This window comes from Malurus melanocephalus, unplaced genomic scaffold, assembly GCF_030028575.1.
Source record: "Malurus melanocephalus ecotype Western Australia unplaced genomic scaffold, MMel_1.1 scaffold_22, whole genome shotgun sequence".
Lineage (NCBI taxonomy): Eukaryota > Metazoa > Chordata > Aves > Passeriformes > Maluridae > Malurus > Malurus melanocephalus.
In genome coordinates this window covers 580,726-601,839 of record NW_026623254.1, presented here as the reverse complement: position 1 = coordinate 601,839, position 21,114 = coordinate 580,726, and the positions used below count along the sequence as shown (strand labels likewise).

Below are 21,114 nucleotides of genomic sequence, written 5' to 3'. Positions count from 1 at the left end.
GTGAGTTCTGGGTTCCTGTAGCACCCTGCMCAGCTCTTCAATATGATCAGTGATTTCAAACCCAGGTAGAGTTTACTGCTTTACAGCTGTCTGAAAATTAATGTATAGTTATTAACTGAGGTCATGTAGGATTATAGTCAATGGTTATAGTCAACCCCAACCATCATTTCAGTGCTTAAGAATTACTCAAATGCTAACTCCTAATAAAAATATTTTTCACCTACATTCCACCTTCGAAAGAAAATACACATTGTAAAAGGGAGAATAAATAGCAACAGAACTATGCATGTTTAGAACKAAGTCAAATGCTGTTGGTTCCTTTTTTCCAATGCCTATTGAAAAGACTTGACTAAGAATTGACTTCTTAACAGGAATTAAAATATCATCAACATGAATCACAAGCACTGAAAACTGTTAATAATATGAAGAAAATAGTCTTAATCTTCACAAAAAAAACCACTGATCTATCTCTTAGTTTGAGAAAGAGCCCTAAACTTACTAAAAATTCTGCCAAAGGATTGATTTTTTTTCAGCAGTGGAAAGATACCTATATTTTCTAGACAAATACTTTATTATAAATTTGATAAAATGATAATATCCGTTTAAGTTTCATCTGGTCACYAATGATAAACCTTGGTCATGTATTTGTGTTAGTTTTAAATGGGGGTTTTATGTTCACTTGGGATTTTTTGTTCTTTTGGGGAAGAGGGGAGGAGTTGGGGAGGCATGASGAGAAAGAATGAGGCAGATGGATGGCAACAAAGAATGATGGCAAGAGGAAGTGTCAGTGGAGCAGTATATGCCACATACTTGTAAGAATTTCCTTAAGCAGCATTATAACACCAATGACTAAAAATGAATTTCTGGGCCAGTTCATAAACTTGTTATTCCAGTTGCCAAAGGGTGAACTACCTCCAACTCTTAGCCAGGATCATCCAGACAAAAGGACTCTGAAAGAATCGTGTCAGCTTAAGTGGCTCCTTGACACATTTACATTTATAYCACACACACTCTCAGAAGTGAAAAGAACCACACAGCCTGACAGAGGGGCTGTGAAAGGACTGCTGCTTTCCACAAATGGAAACCCACCCACTTCCACTGTAGGTACAACAGACACACAATCTTGTCAAAACAGGATGAGAAACATGCAACCAAAACAGCAAATAAAGATTTTCTACCTCTCCCTATAAGTGAGGGAACATTTAGGAAATTGGAAAATTACATTTTTAAAGAATACTGAGCCTGAGTCTTGGTGTTGGTAACTGTGACACAGCAGCATGAGGAGCACAGAACTCACACAAAACAGTTGAACCAAGAAAAAGGTTCAGAGAAAGGAGTAGCAAACACTCACACAAGCTCCTTAATGAGCCTTCRCCAAGTCAATTTTCATTATTTGAGGAGATCAGAGGCTGTAGCAAAGTATATTCTTAGGTAATTAAAACTACTCTGCAAGGTTGTTCAGCTGGCAAAGCAAACTCACTTAAAAAAACRCACCTAGAGACATGGTATTAAACACGTGTCACAGTCGATTTTGAGAATTTTGTTTAAAGCTGTGTACCCACCTGCATAATGCATGTTCTGTACAGAATCTGGAAAGCAAACAATGGGAAGAGTCTGGCGAGTGACTTTGTACTTTCCACCTGAATCTCGCTGTACTGACCGCCGTGGTTTTCCTTGGCATGGTCCAGCCAGTTTGTCACSCCCATGCTAAAGTAGCGGTAGCGCACACAGCATGCTTTCAGGGCACTAAAAATCACCCCAAAAGTGGTCAGCAGGGAACTGCCTGCRAACAGAGACATTAGATATTGGTATGTTTGTAACTGCTGCAAAATAGAGTCAAGACAATACATTTCAGGAGGAAAAATATAAGCTGGTATATTCACCTTTATGTCTTTTTACGGAGGGGAGAGGTAATAGTCTGGATTTGTTTCAAAACATTCATTTTCGGACCCAGCTGAGTCACATGATTTCATGTAGTCATGAAAGGAATCCCACCCAACATCCACAAAGAAGACTGCCTTTTATTACCAGTTATTTAACACACCATGATGTGTTGCTGTGCTTGAGCAGGTGAAGTTTTAATTTCCTTTGTTTTTTCTTTCCATTTATTGAATGTTCTTAGATATCGGTTCAAGATATTGCAKATCTGCTGAAGTCCAGCAGCAAGAGAAGGGAAGTGGGAAAGTAAGAATTACATGGAGTTTAAAAAAACAGTTGATGAGTTAAGAGAATTTTTGTGGATGAAATTCAAAGCCAGAATTATCATCTCAGGTCTTTTAAGTACTATGCAGGACAGAAGAGGAGTTTCCAGTCTAGTAYGTGGCATATTAAAACTTGTTCACTGGTTACTGGGTTCAGGAATGGCTAACTTGGTTCTCAGATAAAACAGTAGTAGAACGAGCACAAAACTGTTAGTTTTAGGCTTGGGAATGCAGATTCATTTACCTTTGGCTAGTTGCCATCTATGCAAATAGGGGTTATGGCATTTCTTTGCTTTCCTTAGTGCTGAAGCACTACAATAAGTTTGTAATATCTACAAATAARTACTTTCCAAAACCCAAGAAGAACTAAGATTGCAGAATGAAAATGTCTCCCTCTTCCACATCTCCGATGTGGAAATTATGTTCTAGAGATATCCATTGACACTGACTGGAAGCACTTGCTTTAAAAGTACTAAGGAAGAGCATTTTATTAGAAAAATTAATATTTAAAACTACATGGCTGTGTAGTATTAACCTGTAGACTGTTGTCACTATGGAATAGAATCTGAAACAACGTATCAAAAACTTCAAATATAGACTTGGTAGAGTTTTTATTGTTCTGTAGGACTATGCTACACAACTAACTCACCACTCATTGTAACTGAAGTTGAAGTTTCAGACGTAGATTATTTTAAAACCAAATATGAGGACTAAACGAAAAAAGTGTGGAATTCCAGACTGATTTGATTAAGAAGCTAACCAGAAAACAACTGGGACTTGGGTTCTTCTCTAAGCAGAGTTAGTTTCAGAAGTAAATAAAAGAAAGGATATTTGGTATTGGCTCAATTCACTGGCAGAGGTTTTAATGAAATGTTTTCAGTCAGAGAAATGTTATTTTGCTTTGCCCTACACTAGAGACTGGACACTCACAAAAAAGGAATAAGAAGCAGTAATTTCAAACCGCCAGGTTTGAAATCAGAAGCTGCACTGTGTGCTCCATGACAAGCCCAGCAGAGAGCTCAACAAAGCAGCAGCCTGGCTGTGTCCTAGCTCAGCTGACCTGGTCTCAAAGATGGTCATGACCATCTCCCTCCCTTTGGAATATAAGAGGTTGGGCAGACAAAAGGTTGAGCCAAACATGGCAAAATCAATTCCACCAGCAGCAGGCATATTCCACCKCTTCCTGCACAGTCAAAGGCTGTGACACGTGCCCTGACAGGACAGAAAACATACAGAAGTTTACCAGAGACTGTTTCCCACTTTTACCAGAAAATCTATCCAGAAAGACTATCCAGAATCTCCAGGTTTATCTTTACAGAAGATGGATATAATTTCTCACATGCAGATTGTGGAGGGCTAAAACCCAAGGAACTCCAACCAAACAGGACAGAGTTATGGAAAAACTAGTTTGGATGTGCAAGTTGATCTCTTCTATGACAGTAATCTCTAAAGATGCTCCCCAGGATGGAGCTGTCTCTTACCTGTTTTGGGTTTGTAAATCATTTCACCCCGAACCATGTGAATTGTGATCATAGCCATAAGCCCAGACACAAATGGGATGAGAAAGCCAAGGTTCCTGGCCACAGACTGCTGGATGTAAGAAATGCTGACAAAGACCACTGCTGAATTTAAGTTAACCAGCCAATGAAACCTAGCACACAGAGATGAGAGAGAAAAGTGGAGAGGCTCAATAATAGAAAAGCCTTTACAGAAGATTAAAACATCAAATTAAAGGCATGGTTAAGTATAGTAATCATGGACAGCATCAGTACTATGCACAGATTAACACAGCAATTAAAACAGATTTTCACTCAAATGTCTTAGCTCCGAGAAGTATATGATTAAAGTAAGAGTACTAAGGCAGTAGAGCTGAACAAATTATCAGCCTAGTAGTGGAAATATTCTTGTGGGTGACATTAATTAAATACATCAGCATTTACCATTTACACATTTAATATCTGGCAACAAGTTTTGTGCATGAAATATCATCAAATCATATGCTTCAAGCTTAAGAGAGAAATGTCTTAATGCCACCATCCCTTGGTTAAGAAATTTTAAATGTTAAAAAATTTAAGAAATATTAAAATTTGATTTGTCAGCTATTAGTTGCAWGGCTCAGCTTGAAATTTTGTTGGCTTCTGGAATACCTTGAGAAGGAAATTCCCCAACACAATTTTCTCTGAGAGCATAATTGGTAGGAGAGGTGATTCCCAAGGGAGTATGGAGCCCCTCCTGATCACAGAAGATATTCAAAGGCTAAATCACACACTCTTGGAAGCAGATGGCATTCCACTACTTATTGGTCTACAGCAGTTTGTGGTCCCTGAAAACAGCACAATTATTGAGCAGTACTGCCCCAATATGTCAAAGATTAAACTTTGTAAGCAGCTGCAAGAAGAAATTCCTCTGCCTTTGCTGGAGCYATAGCAAAATTGTTTCATTTAAAGGTGAAATACATCAATACATAATTATATCACTTAATATATATTACTGGAAAAAGCAAAGCTTGTTTTCTTGTTCAGTGCCACTTCTGCCTCATGCATGCTATTTGAACTTGAGTTTTTATGTCTGCTAATGCATCTAGAATTATCTTCTGAATGACAAAAGGTTTGGTATTATGTTACTCGATGATAATACCTTTGGAGGGATTTTATACATATACATATTCACCCATTCAACTAAAGCTATAAAAAATGTAGTTGCAAGACTAATTTGGCTACAACTTGTGTAGAAGTTTTGAGTCAAWTTTTAACTGACAATTTTTAAGTCAGAAGCTTCAGTAGCTGTTTTCCAAACTTTCTGAAGTGTGCCTGACCTACCTGAAGTCCTGACACTCTCCGTGACTCTGTGATTGTTTGACTGGAAATAGGAGCATCCAAAGAAAACCCTYGAGTAAGGAGAGCACTTTCATTTTTCACTGCTGCATAGCAATGGACCTGAAGACTGAAATGTAAAGTTCCTGTCCTCTTACAAGAATGAGAAGGAAAAAACCCAACCAATGTGTTTAGCAATCCCTGTGGCTGAAACAAGAGAGGTGAACTAACCTCAACATATGTATAAGAATTCTGCGATGTGCTCATATCATACTGACAGCAGCAGATCAGCATTCGGGCCTTTATTACATGAAGAGTCTCAGAGCTCACACCAGGGCACAGCAGATTTAGTTAGATACATCAAACTGAATATCCTCTCCAGCTTTKCAGGGAAGAGCTTCCTCCTGAAGCTTCAGCACTCTGAAGTCTCTTCACAATGATAGCCAAAAGCCAGCTTGAGAGGTTCACCTCAAGAATGCAGTCCAGATATAAATTTAAATGCTACTGTGACAAGTCCATATAAACCTAATAATATTTTAAAAACATCTTATAGAAATGTATTCTTTGTGAAAACGTTGAAGTAGTAACATCCAGGTAATTCTTATTGAAAACTAGTTTTTATGTTTATATATCTTCGTAGAGGAGGTATTTTTTTTCAGAATCACTAYAGAATTCTCTGCAAAAACAAAGTGTGTGTGTGTGGAGAAATCCCAAAGAGGCAGAAAAAGTTTTTAAAATGTCAAAGTAAAGTGCATCAAGGAAAATGGCAGAAATTAATCTGCAATATATGGAAACAAAAAAGAGAAYGTGAGGGTGGAAAACACCGTTGCTCCGATGTTCTCTGCAGTTTTTTACATCAAGTATGTAAGACAAGATACAGCTCTGCTAGTTCTCACCCCTAGTCTAGATTATACTCTTCACTCTCATTCTCTGTCCCAACAGACAATGTATTTCTCCTGCTGCAAAATAGTACCTATCCATAACCTGAACCTTTGAAATGCAGGCCTTACAAAAGTTTAATCCAACAGAATCCAAGTCCTTCTTTGCTTAGAATTGGTATATTCTGTTTATTTACAAAGTCAGAGCCATAGCACATACTGCAGGTTAGAACCAAGCCCTAAGATGTGCAAACCAATCTCCTTGAAGGATTGAATTAGAAAACAGGAAATTACTAGGACTTTTAACCCAATCTTCAATTCAATAATTCTGATGGWTGAAACAGAACTTAACTAAGTCCAGACTCAAACTCATCAAGAGGATGCCATCTCATTTTATATGGTTTTAAAATTAAATCCCATGACAAACACCCACCAAGAGAGAACAGTCTACCAAGAAAAAGTGATTATATTCTGAGAGGTTTAATGAGATTAAAAATGCTYAGAATAAACCCCCCTATTTTTTAAATTTTGAGATTGCATTCCAACAGCCCCTCCTTGGGTGCCAATGCGAAAATTAAACTTTTTTGAATTGCATGTGTGTCTTTCTTGATATTTCCAAAGTTCCAAGAACTGACCCATTTGGATTCCCCCAAGGAACTTTTTATTCATATTATTTCTCCTTTGTAATCAACACTAAGAAATGTCACTTTGATTAAACACAATTCTGAATGGCTAAGACCACAGTACAATAAACTCTCCAGAGCTATCTTTCAGAACAACTGATTGCTCTCCAGTCTTAATCCCCCAGGGTCTTATTTAATCAAAATGATGTTGCTAATTAAGGATTAAAACTCAGAATAGAGTAAAAAGGAAGGATTTTTTTTCCTCTTCTCTCCTATGAGCAGGTCAAGGAGGCAGAATCTGCTCTAAGGAACTAAATAGTCTCATCACCTTTGGTAAAGRTACTTTATTCACTGAAGTTTGGATTTAATGCAGAACTCTTCGGTATTAACATAATTGGAGGAAGAAAGAACAGCCAGGAAAGCCATCCCCAAAGGAGGAGAGATCTGATTTGCTGAGATCTTCATCGATTCTTCAGCACTGCATTGTTAATATGCAAATGTACTCAGTTTTTATTTTAATAACCGTGCATGTAAAGGAGAGAAAAGGGCGCAGTTTAGGGCTTTCTTTCACCCTGCCTTGAAGCAGGAATATGGAGGTTCCCACTGCAATTTCCYCACTACAGTTTAACCAGAAAGTATAGCACTCTGTATAGGGCTACAGAAGAGACAAGGAGAAAAAAAATCATCAAAAATTACCTCCCTGATGCATGGAGGAAAAATAATACCCAAAATCAAAGAATTCTAAACCCTGATTTTTAAGAACCATTTTAATAGCAATTATTTTCTAAAGAATGAARAAAACTACAACTAAAATACAGATGTTATTTTTATGTGATGCCAGAACTTCCCAGCAACAGAGCTGAAATAATACAGCACATTCCTACCACTGAGCTTAGCAGTTTAAGACTACTAGCAATCCTGACTTCCAGCAAACCAGTAGCCCACTGCTGCCTGTTACTGCTAAAAATTTCCCCTGATGTAAACTCCAGTATATCATTGAATTTTGCCACTGTTGGGGAACAACAGCAAAATTTCCTAAAGGCACAGCCATGTTAAAGGCAGAAAWCCAAATGGGATATGCTGTTCCAACAGCAACTAGCTTGGCAAGTCTTTTCAGTATTTGGGCAAATCATTTAATCTTGAATATTCTGACTGAATACTTCTGTAGGAAGCCAAAACAGATGATCATTTTCTAGCAAAACGAAAAAGTCAGGAAAACAATTRACTGAAACTCCTGAAAACTCTTCCAAAATCCAAAAGTTTTGCAGTGAAAAACAAAACATGAAACCCACCATCACAGAATCTGTGAATTTCAGCAGTGAATTTCAAGGTAATGCTCTATCATTCCCAACAGATATTTAGCCAACATTAAATTACCAACCAGTTGAAAAATGAAAGCAGCTCCTTTGGTCCACAGTCCTCTAGGCTGTATGCACTYAGTGGACACACGATAGCTCTTATGCCTCCTATTCCCAGACTGGCTGTGAGSAGAGCAAAGCAGAACACGATTTTCTGCTCCCTCTTGGGTAGAGTGTGAAGAACATGTCGTTTGTCGATGTAAATATCTTCAAAGGGGAATGACACAACAGGTAATAGTGCTGTGCCTGGAAGGGAACRAAAATTGTCATTTGAAAGGAATTAGAGTCAGATTAATAAGACGTATTTTTAAGAGCAGGTGTGTTGAAAAGACAGAGGRAAAATCAAAGATACTCAATAGACAAGTACAAAGAGGAACAGGCATAATTCCAGAGAGGCAGAAACTTTTTGGATGTTGAAATATAAAGTAAGGTGAGACCACAATGGGCCTCCAAGAACCCAAATTTCCTCTGAAATGCTAGTAAGGATTCAAGATCTTCTATCAATAATTGGCTTCTATCAATTGAGCCATAAATTAACAAAAGAAAAAACCAACTCTAAAACATCCCACGGTGGAGTAGAGCATTTTTTTCATCTTCTAAAACCTCAGAATCCTAACAGAAATCATACTTTCAGAAATAAATTCTCAAAACTTTTGTGGAAAATTTCCTTTTTTTGTTTTTTTCTGTAGTAGCTTAATGGAAAATATGATTTTCAGAAAATTTAACTATAGAAGCACTGCCATGAATTGCATTTGCCATATTTAGTCTGCTAAGCAAGTCCTTCAGATTTAATCAGCCATAGGTTTTTCAAGTTGTAACGGACACTAAACTTAAAATATATTCATGTGCCAACAACACCAACATTAGCCACTATTATGACTATGCATCAATGTTTAATGCATATGACTATGCAGGAATGTTTAATGATTTATCTCCACAAGAAAAAAAATGTTCTGGTTAAAACAATACCCAAATGTATCAAATTCTGTTTGTGTCTCCAGTCTTCTACTTTAAGAGATGCACTGAAAGGACAGAAGTGGCAGAAAGGACAGTGGCAGAAAGAGATTTAAACTGTAATCCCAGGGGAGAAGAAACAGTAGAACACAATAGCAATCATTTTTCCAGACTGTTTGAACAATGGTTTTGCAATCACCTCAAGAACATTTCAGGAATGATTTTTTTACTTGCTCTGTTGCATGTCTAAATACCAATGCAGCTGGCTATTGCAGAAAACAGATTCAAATGAGAAGTATTTTGATCAGCTTGGTGTAATTTGACAGAGTAACCACCAGACACACCACCAGATCATAGGAGATGCACTACCTGCTACAGAACAGGTGTATTTTAGTTTGAACAGTGCTTTTTTGGTAAAAGGTATTCAGAATAATAGACAGGGAAGATTCAGAATGTGCCAACAGAAGGCAGGCACTAGGTGCAGCTATTAGGATCCATAAGGCAAAGTTTGTCAGTATTGGTATGCACTTAAATACTTTTCCTCTTGTCCAAATACAAAAGCCTTGTACCTTTACACACAGTCTTACTCCCAACAGCAGGAAAACAGTTTCTAAATGCTCCCCCTGACTCCAGCCTTGCATTTGTGCTAGACACTAATAACCTTAGGTGCTTGCTAAAGGGACCAATTTTAATAGTTGAGTATCCATGCTCCCAATAGCTGACCCACTTTAGAGGAGTCAAGTTTGTGCAACAGCTACACAAGATGCACATACAACTCTTGCTTTGCTCAGATCACTGCCTCAGAAAACTACAAAGGTGAAAATACTGCAGACCATTTTGCAGAGGAGAGGCCAAGTAATTAGGTGTTAAAGAAGGTTTGGGAAAAGGGTCAGATGCCAAATACAGTGCCTAAGAGTGAATTTCTGCAAGAGGATTAGTAAGAACTGTAATAGTGACCTGGGTGTCACCTACCTAGGAAGTGTAGGAACATGCAGATGCACACCAGCTTGGTCCTCCCCACAAGGTATTCAGCAAGCCAGCCCACCAGCACTGGTGTCAGCGTGGAGGTGCCCACGAAGCACATATTGACAATGGCAGCCTGGTAGCTGCGATAGCCAAGCTTGACAGTACAGAACAGGATCATGTTGCACACGATGCCAAAGAAGGTGAACCTCTCACACAGCTCCAGCAGCAGCACACAAACAGCCTCGTGGAGCTTCTTCTCAGGTTGAGGCAGTTTTCCAGCATGGTTGCTTCTCCCAGGTTGGAGTTGCTCCTTGTCAGCCATGTGGTTCAAAAACCCCTTCTCCTGCACATCTCTCCTGTCTGCATCAGGCATGTTTGTGGGTTTTTTGAGTATGACTGAGTAGATCAGCTTAAGTTACAGGTATACATCTGTGCTCCTCCACTGTCATTAGCAAACTGGTAAAACTCTCGCTTTGAATTCCACACTTAGCTACTACAATTTCTTAGGGCACCTGTCATTTTTGAGATATTACATTTAGGATCAAAGAGTATTTAAAAAAAAACCCTAAACAAAAAAAAATCAAAGAATTATATAAATACTTCAGCTTCTGAATTTAGTAACACTAGGAAGTTAAGTAGTCTATTTAATTAGTTCATTTGGGGGTGAACAAGATTTTTCCCCAGAATTATATTACCTATTAAATTATGTGAATCCAATAGTGTATGCTAAACTCAATCTGTATGCTAAAGATAAAGGTTTAAACACACATGAAAGCTAACATTTTCAGCAGAATTCAAATAACAGATTGTGAAAATAATTTGGTTAAAATAATCCAATACTTTAATTAGGCAACAAGTGAAAAACAGCAAGTAGATAAAGAGAGGGATTTTTTTTAAGGTTAACATTATCCAATCATTGTGATATTTCTTTCTATTTCTGGTTGAAATTCAGATGAAGTTAATTACAGAAATAAGTAATGCTACTGTGTTTAAGTCAAGAAAACAATTTTTAAAAGAAAGTAAGTTGAATTTATCATCAAAAGAAAAAAGASCAACCTTGAAGCAGCCTAACCCACGACTGTTTCTATAGGCAGATTCTGTCCTATAACTACAATGCATCAGAAGGGGCAGAGGCAGTGTGTTCTCATATCAAACAAAAGCTATTACAACCTTGAAAGGGAATTAGGAAGAGCCAAACTCACAGTGCTTTATAATGTTCCTACTACTTTATCCACAGTGAAGTCTGCTGATTTCCAGGTCAGTTTCTCCATTTTGTGGAGCTCWTTAAGATCACTAACACCTGTTTAAAATGCTTCCAACTACAAAAGGGAGAATCCCACATCTATGGTGTGCAAATGTAAATGCATGCACCTGTTATAAGGCAGTGGTAAACCAGCACCGCTTCTGAAAACAGAGCTCTCAATGCTTCTGATGGCATTTTTGAGACATAGGTTCTGTTTGCTTCTATCTGTCCTCATATCTATTCAAATCTGGACCCTTCAGACTTATTTAGAATATCAGGACTACACATGCTGCATCATAAAACAGAAGAACAATAAAGAGTATGTAACCAGTATGGATAAATATTCAAGACTACCGAAAAAAAAATCCCCAAACAAACAAACAAAAAAAAACAACCAAAAAAAACCAAAAAGAACCCCCCAAAAAAACCATGATCATACAGGATGCCTAAAAACTCTGAAGCTTAAATCTAAGTAGCAACAGATTGTTTCCTAAAGTGAAATATATTTTTTAATCAATTACAAGTCTAAAGCAATAACTCAGACAGCAAAAAAACCCTAGTTTTCAGAGATATTCTGCTGGGGATTAAAACAACTGTGGCCTGTGGCCCCGTCTTCTCATCCATGATAGGCAAAATGATCCTCTTTTGGGCAAACAAACCAGAGATATCAAAACTGAACTTATAACTCAACTTAGTTKCTCTATCAAAGCCTAAAGAAGCCACTCACAAATCAAAAGAGGGCAGAGAAAGTTATTTTAAATTATAGGTGCACATGTCTTCTGTTGCATGAAGCTACCTTTATCTAACTGTTCATGAAGAAAATTATTTTTTCTTTTTTTTTTTATAGCAAATACAACTGTATTTAAAAATTAGATAGAAAACATAAGGATAAATGAACTCTTGCTCCAACAGATATGTGAATGTAAAATAGTCTGTTTTCCTTTAGAGTGGAAAGTTTACCTGTTCTCATGGGTGCTASCAGTTCACATTGAATCAAATCATGGGAACCAGRACAGAYAGCAGRGCTTCTAACTCAGATGGTCCTCTCTTAGTCCCCATGTGGTCTCATTTACCCTAATTTTAGGTTACAAGCTGGGAAAAGGGAATAATTRGCTGAGCCTTATAAATGCCACAGATGGAGGAAGTGGGTGATTGTCCTGATTGCCTTTGAATTGCCTTTGCATGTGATCAATATGGGCGTGGTGGTGACAGTCACAGATCAATCAGTACACGAGTGCATGCTCACGGCTGAAAGAATGTACAGCTTCATGTAACAGGAGGATCTTTAATTTATTTATTTTTTTTAATCACTTCTGCAGCAATTAYGAGTGGTCAGTCTATTTACCTGACATGGTTTTAGGTGAATTCTAGTTGAATCACCTGATGTTCAGCTGCCTTATTCTTACCCATTCTTACACAATGTAATAGAGCTGCATAAAGGCTGATGAAAAGCTCTATTCTTTGCATTAACATATGTAAAGCTTTATATATACCAGAGCTCCTAGAAACTGGACACACAAGATAACTGCTATTTCAAAATCCAGCCCTTCTGGCARTACTTCTGTCTGCCAGTAAGGACTTTGTATATTTTTTAAACAAATCTTTAAAGCTCTGAAAATGTGACAGTCAAATCTTGGAGAGAGGTTTAYAAAAATACTTGTTCTCACATGACAGTGTCAGCTCACTAGAGGTCTGGCTGGTAATGAAAGAGTTGCTATTTGGTGCCTTGCCACTCAAGGTTAAAGGTTACTTCTTCTCATACTAGGACCTACACATTACGATTAGGTAAATTAATTAAGCTGGACATGTTGTAACTGAAATCTTCTACTAATTTTCCCTGACAAGGGGTAGTAGTCAGCATTTTTATTGGAGAGGTAATGTATTGAAATTAAAGAAGCAGAACTTCAGTCCAGCAAAAGAGTTCCCCTGGCTAAAGGGTAGTAGTGGCTTTAGACCTCACTTTGTGTTCTAGAAAGGTCAGTCTCCCTAATGTTTTACTAACTTTAATTCAGCTTTACTCTTTTAAAGAGCATGTGAGAGGTGTTACCCTTCATTGTAGCAGTGGCTGTGGTTCCTGCTAAATATCTGGGGTGGAAAAATACTTAATTTGGACAAAGCTGACAATGCAGTGAAAGAATTTTGACACTGTGAAATAAAATTGTGTGGGTCAAATCTTTCTAGTATTAGGATTCCCATTAACGTGCATGTGTTGAAAAGCTGTCTCAATGGCCGCTGAYTTGAGGACTGCAATTCAAAAGACAGAAGAAATAGTTAATAGTTCATAGTTWAAAAAAATAAAAATAGAAGTTTAGCTTCTAGGGAGAACATTCTTTTTTTCTATTAACTTGTTCTTTTTTTTTTCTCTTCCCTTTTTTTTTCATCTTTAGGTGTCATGTTGGATGATCTCTTAAATCCTATGTCCTATATCCTGTTTCACTGGTAAATAGTGAAATTATTTCTATTGAAAATGTTACTTTGGACAACCATTTTAGTGATTTCTGCACTGCCTGTCACTGCAGACTCAGAGTACTCTGGCCTGTAACATAACTGTGACAATGTGGCAGTGCTTCTTTTGGAGTTCACAGYATTTCAAACCCATATCTGATGCTTCTGAAATACCTCAGCAGCATCAGTAAAAATGCTGCCTAATATTTGTCTGACTACATATCAGAAGAATAAATACATACAAAAAATATAAACAAAACCCAAGTGCTTTGTGAATCATGTAAAAGGTCAATTAAGAAACTAAAATGTAGTTCATCATGAKTTTGAGAAAGCCAGTTTATGAAATCTATTATGTTAGCAAATCTACTAAAATAAAATCGTATTATATTTTATAAAAATCTATTAAATATCTTAAAAGGACAATTTGAAGGCTGAAAAACAGCATCTATGAAATAACCGGTTATTAAAATTACTGATCATATAAGAAATTCTATGAGAAGTTCTGGAATTGTGGTACCACATCAATTTTGAATAATTTTATTCTCCCTTTGGTGAATATTTCTGCAAAACTTTCAACACTTTTGCCAGATGTCAACTGGAAACCTTACCCAGTTCTGCCTTGCTGCAGGATGGATGTTWTGTCTGTCTTGTTCCTTGGCCACTTTTGTCTGTGAAAGTGCAGGACCAAAATTTAGGGAAAAGTTGTATTTTAAGAAGTATATTTGTTTTTTTTCCTAATACAGTAATTATAAAAAATAATGTAAAAAAAGCTATTTTCTTCATTCTGCTGAAATGCAGCATTCCAAGAAAGAGGATGAAATCCCTCACCCAAGAATGCCCCAGAGGTCCTGGTGGAGAATGCAGACRGGACCTCCTCTGCTAAAAGCTGTATTTCCTCCTCTTGTCCTGAGAAAGACTGTGTTTTCCCTGAATCCTACTTTYCCCCCAGTGTAATTTTTCCCTCTCTCTTTTTCTTATTTAAGCAGGGAGTGTGGCAAAAGCACAGAACCTACAGGAAGCAAAAATTCTGTAGCTTTTTCCATGGTACCCAAAGCAGTACAAGAAATTACAAGATGTGAACACATTGGAGTGAGTCCAGTGAAGGGCCATGAAGATGAGAGGAAAGAAGAAGCCCACATATGATCAGAGGATGAGAGAGCTGACGTTGCTCAGCCTGGAGAAGAGAAGGTTCACGGGGGTTCTTAATAATGTATAAAAATACTTGAAGGGAGGGTGCAAGAGGACAAGAGACAGGCTCCCTTCARTGGTGCCCAGTGACAGAGCAAGAGGCAACAGGCACAAAATGAAACAAAGGGAACTCAATTTAAGAATAAGTAAAAACTTCTGAGGTTGTTAAAGACTGAAAGAGGTTGCCCAGAGAGGATGGAGTGAAATCTTTATTCTTGTAGATATTAAAAACCTGACTACATACGGTGCTGAGCAACCTGCAGCAGGTGACTCTGCTTGAGCAGATGGTGCAGAGCAGACAATCACCAGGTTGAGATCAACCTCAACCATTCCAAGCAGCAACAGTAAATGATTTGGCAAAGTACAATCTAAGCAAGATGATAGAAGAAAAATTTTCTCATCCAGTTGCTGGGCATGACCTCTCTGGGTGAGAAATTTACTTTACACTCTATGAGTGCTAATTTATTTTGATAATTTTTTTTCAGGGAGATGGTTTTAAAATTGCTGATCATCAAACCTTTRCTATAAATGAGAATTATTTTGGCATGATTACCCTGTTCCTTCAAACTGCACATGTTTTATTTTGGGGATTTTGTTCAAACATATATAATTATCTATGCTAAGCAGTTTATCATATGTTCTAAGGCTTTTGTCTTTATTGCACCTAGCTGACGGTTTTATAATTCAGGAGYAATTGAATTGCAATTATTTTTCATGATGCATGGTATGGTTTTATATCATGTTGTTGGCAGATATTCTTTATGATGTCGTTTGGTCTAATGGGAAAATTAGAAGTAGCTCTGTCATACAGAAAGATGGCTTTTTTTGTGTCATGTTATAGTTTGTAGATGGCACCCAGGATATTTTCTTTTGACATATAGATTTTTAGGTAGAGGCTGAAATGAGATTCTAAAGCAGAGTTCACAGTTGAGAYAATATTATCTGTACATCCAAGATGATTTCAACTATTCTCCCATRGTGACAGTTCATTTATATTCAAGTCCATTTAGTAGACTGTGGTTAGTATTCTAAAATACATATAGAAGTACTATGTGATGGTGGAATTTCTGCTTAAATTCCTCCCTGATCCAATGTAACTGGTTTCAGAGAAGCCAGGAAAAGATGTCAGCATCTTTTTAAGAAGCAAATATTCATCAGAGCAGGGGATTGACAGTAGATGTCCCACCTCACTGAAGRGCTTTTCAACCACTGCAGTGCCCAGATAGTCTTAATTTCTCCTGCTGGAGTCTTACATTGTGTAAAGCTTTGTGARCTGTATGGGAGCTAAAATTGTAACCTAGAGATTAGGGTTGCTCTCCAGGAATTTGGGAAGAGGTAAATTCAAGGCTCCATGTTAATGAATGATTATGTCTACAAAAGGGGAAGTCTTCAACAGACAAGAGAGAGAAAGCATTAACTGAGAAAAGTACAGTTTTGGCTCAATATAAAATGAGAGCTGAATGCTGGGGCCAGCATTTYCCATTTACAAAGGAAAAAGTATTATTTGGAAGTTTTCTCTTTTGTCCAGAAAACAATATCTGGAATCTCACAGATTTTAATGGGATGTGTCAAKGATCATATGAACTCCAGATTGTCTGTCCTRTAMAATTCTCACATWCAGATGATCACATGAAMGTTGATGGCAGGAAGTTTTGGACARTCATMTTGAAGCTTTTTTATTTCCCTTATCTGTTCATATACATTTCTGCCCTTTAAACTGGTATAGGAAGTAGTGTTACATAATTTTATTTATTCATTTACAAACTTGAATGTCCACAAGCTGAGAATTGTGTGAATCACTACAGACCCTGTCTACAGTGMCTTSTGTGGCTTGATTGAGGGAGAAACTKTCAGAATTWAAAWTGCTTTTCCTTGTAATGGTCAATATTTTCTATTAAAAGCTATTTTAAATTGAGTTTTTGGTCTTTATGAAAGGTGTCAGCATGGCCAGCAGGTTAAGGGAGGTGATCCTTCCACTCAGTGCTGATGAGGACATGTCTGAACTACCAGGTACAATGTCCTCTATTGTCAGCAATTTGCTAAAATGAGTGAAACCAAAGTTACACTTCTAATCTGGAACTGGTTCAAACTTAGCTTTAACTGAACTATACTGGATTAACTTTTTCAACTCCATTTGCTGTTAAAMCTGGCTGATTCTGACCAAAACAGATGACAGAAGGCTCTCATAATCCTCTCCACTGATGGAATGRGTGGGTGCTGGGATGTCTTCAGCTGCGGAGGTTTATGAGGGAAGGGAAGGTTTTCCCATGCCTCAAAAGCTGAYAACAATGCATCATGTAACTTTATAGCTGGCTGTACCTCTGGGTCTCTGCTATTTGATGATGTGAATACACCTTTCCCTGACTACAAATGGCTCTTTCAAGACATCACTGAATTTCCCAAAGTACAGTTGCTCCCACTTAGATTGCAATCCATGAGATCTGAATTTGTATTTGGAAGTGCTGTTTTCAATTTTCACTCAAAAATCACACTACAGCCATTGGTGGCTTTTCCRCCTGCTATTCAGTGCTCACATGGAATATTTGTCATGTTCAGTACAAGAGATATCTGTAACATCTGCCAAGCAGCTTTGAAGGCATGGAAGCAGTTTAAGAGAAATAAAACTAGAATAATTATTATTAACTTTATTCATATTTGATCCATCTTTCAGATTAAGAGTTACTGGTTTTWAACCACTGGATTTTAAATTTCGGTTGAAGTGCTGGTGTGTGAATCTCAGGATAGAAATACAATTGCTTACATGGAAAATACTGAGTTTAAAAATAATCCTCCTCCATTTTGAGACATGCAATATACTACATTTTGAAAAATTCATTTTTTTTTTAGAGAGGTGTACCTGCATGTGTGATTCCAAAACAATATAATCAGACCAAATAGCTTTATCAAAGATAGCAATTCAAAGCTTTTAGTGCAAATGCATCACAAAYGCTTGCACTTAGAAATTCTCTTTCTAAGGTCGTGTTTACAGACTCTGCCACAATAAAAGAACAAAAATATCTTTGATGATTTAGCAGAGAAAAGGGTGGTATTGAAAAAGAGATGAGAAAGAAAGGGATGYAAGACACTATTGAAAAATAATTGATACTGTTACAGGAAGAAAGCCTAAATTCAAAAAGAAAGACAGAAAGGGAATGATAGTGAAATAATTTTGGTATAAGGTGCTCACATTTTACAGTTATATAGGTAAGTGTTTGTACATCAGTGGTTTTGTCACATYGATAATGCACATTGACCTAAAACCACATTTGAGTTTCTCAGCTTTTCTCTGTATTGCTTTCTCCTTGACAGACTTTTTGAAGATCTTAGATACGAAATTTCTTACCGAGATGAACATCAAGTAATTATATTTGTGGCAGAAGAGATGAATGCAAACCAGGTTTTGGCTATCACACTAGGATCTGACAGGCAAAGAAAAACACAAGGACACCCTGATTTCCTTCCCCAGCTCCCCTGGCTGTGCTGGAATGGTGAAGGAGCAGCTCATGTGCTGAGAGATGAACGAGGAGACCACACGGGCTGCAATGTTTGAAAATGATGCAGCCATGTCACCAAAATATTTGTCTTTCTCCATGTGTAACAGTGGGCATCGGTCTCAGAGGGAAGACCTCAAGCTGTAACAGCAAAAAGTTTGGCAAGTGTTTCAAGGGATARGGAAGACACCTTTGGTCCCAGTGTCTTTTCATAATTTTAAGTTTGCATTCCATGGAAGGCTTGCAATGAGTTTATTGTCTCTCAGATTACAACATTGCACTACCTGAAAATAAACACTGAATTCAGATCAGTTCTTACATTTACTTATGGATGATAGAACACACAAATTGGTCTGGCTCCTTCCAAGAGAAAAGAATTATGCTTCCTGCTAAAAAAAAAAATGGCAGGGAGATGTTTAATGTGATTGCAACTAACTGCTAAAATCCAGGCAGGTGACAGAGGAAAAAAATTGCAGAGTTATGTTGTCCCACTGCAGAGATGTTACATTTATAAGATAATCTGCAGCACAGTGCTTATAGCTCATGTTTGTTCACATACTTCAGAGGAATGTTTTCTAATCATCCAGAGAAGTTTACAGTGTTGTGTTGAGTTAACACCAGTGGAAATCAGGTCAGCAAGCAAGAGATCCATCATGAAACAGCTGTATAGCACTTGTGTGTGCTGTGTGAGTGGCTGCTGCTTCCAGTTTGGTGAAGAAATCACAATACATATTTTTCAGTGAAGGATTTTGGCAGTTGCACAAGCATGCTTTCATGGGGTTGTAAAACCCYGATGGAGCTGTAAAATCCTGCGTAGATCTAAGCTTGAATCTGAAGTTTTAAAATTCTCTCTTCTCATAGTCCATAGTGTGTTTCACCTCTGGATTTTGCAGGTGGGATGGGCAGAGTTTGCCCTTCTCTGCTAGACAAAGATGGAATACTCCAACCTAGAGTAGGCAGGATTTCAAGCATTTGGCATTGAAAAAGGGAAAGAATTAGAGTTTAAAATACATGCATGAAAGTAACCATTAATGTATTTGCTGTGACATGCAGTAATGTGTTCAAAATGCATCTTATCAGTGCACCAACTGTTTTTCAAGTTATTTGTGAATTTTCRGTGTGAACGCATATCCAGAGGCTCAACCTGATATTCTTGAAGAGCGTCAATTTTCACAGGATGTCTTTAACCAGTCACTTCTGAAAACATTGTCTGTTGCTAATTAAGTCTGGCACGTTTCTGTCAGATAGGCAAGGAATGCTATTTGCCACGCCAGAGATGGGTCAGTTATGGTACAGAGAAATTGTGGCTCCCTTGCAAATTAACASCAGGGACCAAATATAGAAATGAAGAATCCTAAATAAGATCAGAGAAAAAACTAAGATTCTAAATAATGACTCTACTTACATAAAGATGAATCAAAGCCACTACAATTTTTACACAGAAGAAAAAAAAGAGAAGCCTTTTCAAAATATCCAAGAGTGTGACAATCAGACCATGGGCTTAATGTGTAGAGCACACCATTTAAAGCTTTTAAAGTCTTTCTCTCACTGATACTGAATATCATGCTGGTATTTGTCTTGCTAAGAAAATAATGCACAGAAGTCACAAAAARTTTCCAGACAGATATTCTCTAAATTGCTCTGCCTTGCAAAAAGGCAATTAATTTAAGCGAATATGATTTTTTGAAATCAGACATTAAAATAAGCTTTACCCAGCTGCAATCCTTATTATAAACCCTTATCAAGAACTGTTTTTCACTCCTTATTTGGAATTAGAAAACAAATACCATACTCCAAGTGTTGAAGATATCTGGCAATTTCTTACAATGGCACAGACTACWGTTCTCAGGAGTGACTTTATGGTGACAATGTGACTTCTGTGGCAGAAGAGATGAATGCAATAGAAAACATAAAATTGTCTTATCCTGCACATGAGTTGGATGCTAAGAAATCCTTCTGTGCTCRGTGGTAAGGCTGCTGATGCTACTGCCACAAACTATGTATTTTGTAGTCTTGGTGAAATGATTTTGCCACACTTTTTTCATTGTTAATGATATTAATGCAAACTATAATGTGCTACCATTATCCCTGGCCACAGGAAAATGTAGTTTGTACCTGAAACTGCTCACAGTCTTTCTGAATTAGACTTTAACTACACTCAAGATCTTTTCCAGCACCACATTTTGGTTGCCTTTTTTTCTTTTAGCTATAACYGTGACATCAATAAAAAACTTCAGTACCGTGCAACACGGTACAAAATCACCCTGCTCCCCTTGCTATACAGGGACAAGTACATGACAGAATGATGTTTTACAGGGCCGTAACAACAGCCAATGGGTTTAAGCACTTTAATTACAGCGGTATATTTAAAGTGGCACAATTTTGGAGCACAGACAAAGCCTTATTTACCACTTGAGGTATGACAGCTGCATAAAAAATTATGCTCCATAGATAAATCACCCCATGATGGTGGCAAAGTACTGCATTTAGCATCTCTCTGTGTCAGTAGGAGTCTCAACAAAGCTTCAGACACCTGCTAATGGAAAGTAGAGAGGCTGCTTATTTTTATTACCTTCAAAGTTTTCATGATACTAAGCTATGRATGTATAAGGAACTACTGATTTTATTCCCCCTGTGGAAATTCACTTTGCTGAAAAAGAGAGAAATAACTTCCAGTAACTTCCTAGTGTTTTTAAGAAGCTGTGGTATTGCACTTTTGTATTGTCTCACCCAAATCTGTGCTGACCATATCTCAGGAGACGTTAATGTGGGGGAAAAACTGAGCTGTATTGTCAGTGTACTTTTCTTACCACAGAGAGASAGAGTACTTGTCTCCTGGCTGCTGCTCCCTTAGTGTCAGGTAGGTACCTCATGCAGGCAGGTTCCCAAAGTAAATACAAAACTCCTAATGGTGTGGTTGATGTCTATCATTTTGAAACAGTTGGAGTATGAAA

General features: G+C 37.5%; 1 protein-coding gene across 1 annotated transcript in view; it reads right to left on the bottom strand.

Annotated features, from left to right (window-relative positions):
- The window catches only part of SLC15A5 (solute carrier family 15 member 5), a 29,029-nt gene extending 18,863 nt beyond the window's left edge, over positions 1-10,166 (bottom strand). Inside the window, exons 1-4 of the mRNA XM_057389988.1 lie at positions 9,800-10,166; positions 7,897-8,119; positions 3,683-3,852; positions 1,563-1,783 (exon numbers count right to left, since the gene is read on the bottom strand). Of these exons, the coding sequence (XP_057245971.1) occupies positions 1,563-1,783; positions 3,683-3,852; positions 7,897-8,119; positions 9,800-10,166 (981 nt within the window). The remainder of the gene's footprint in view (positions 1-1,562; positions 1,784-3,682; positions 3,853-7,896; positions 8,120-9,799) is intronic.
- Between the last annotated feature and the right edge of the window lie 10,948 nt (positions 10,167-21,114).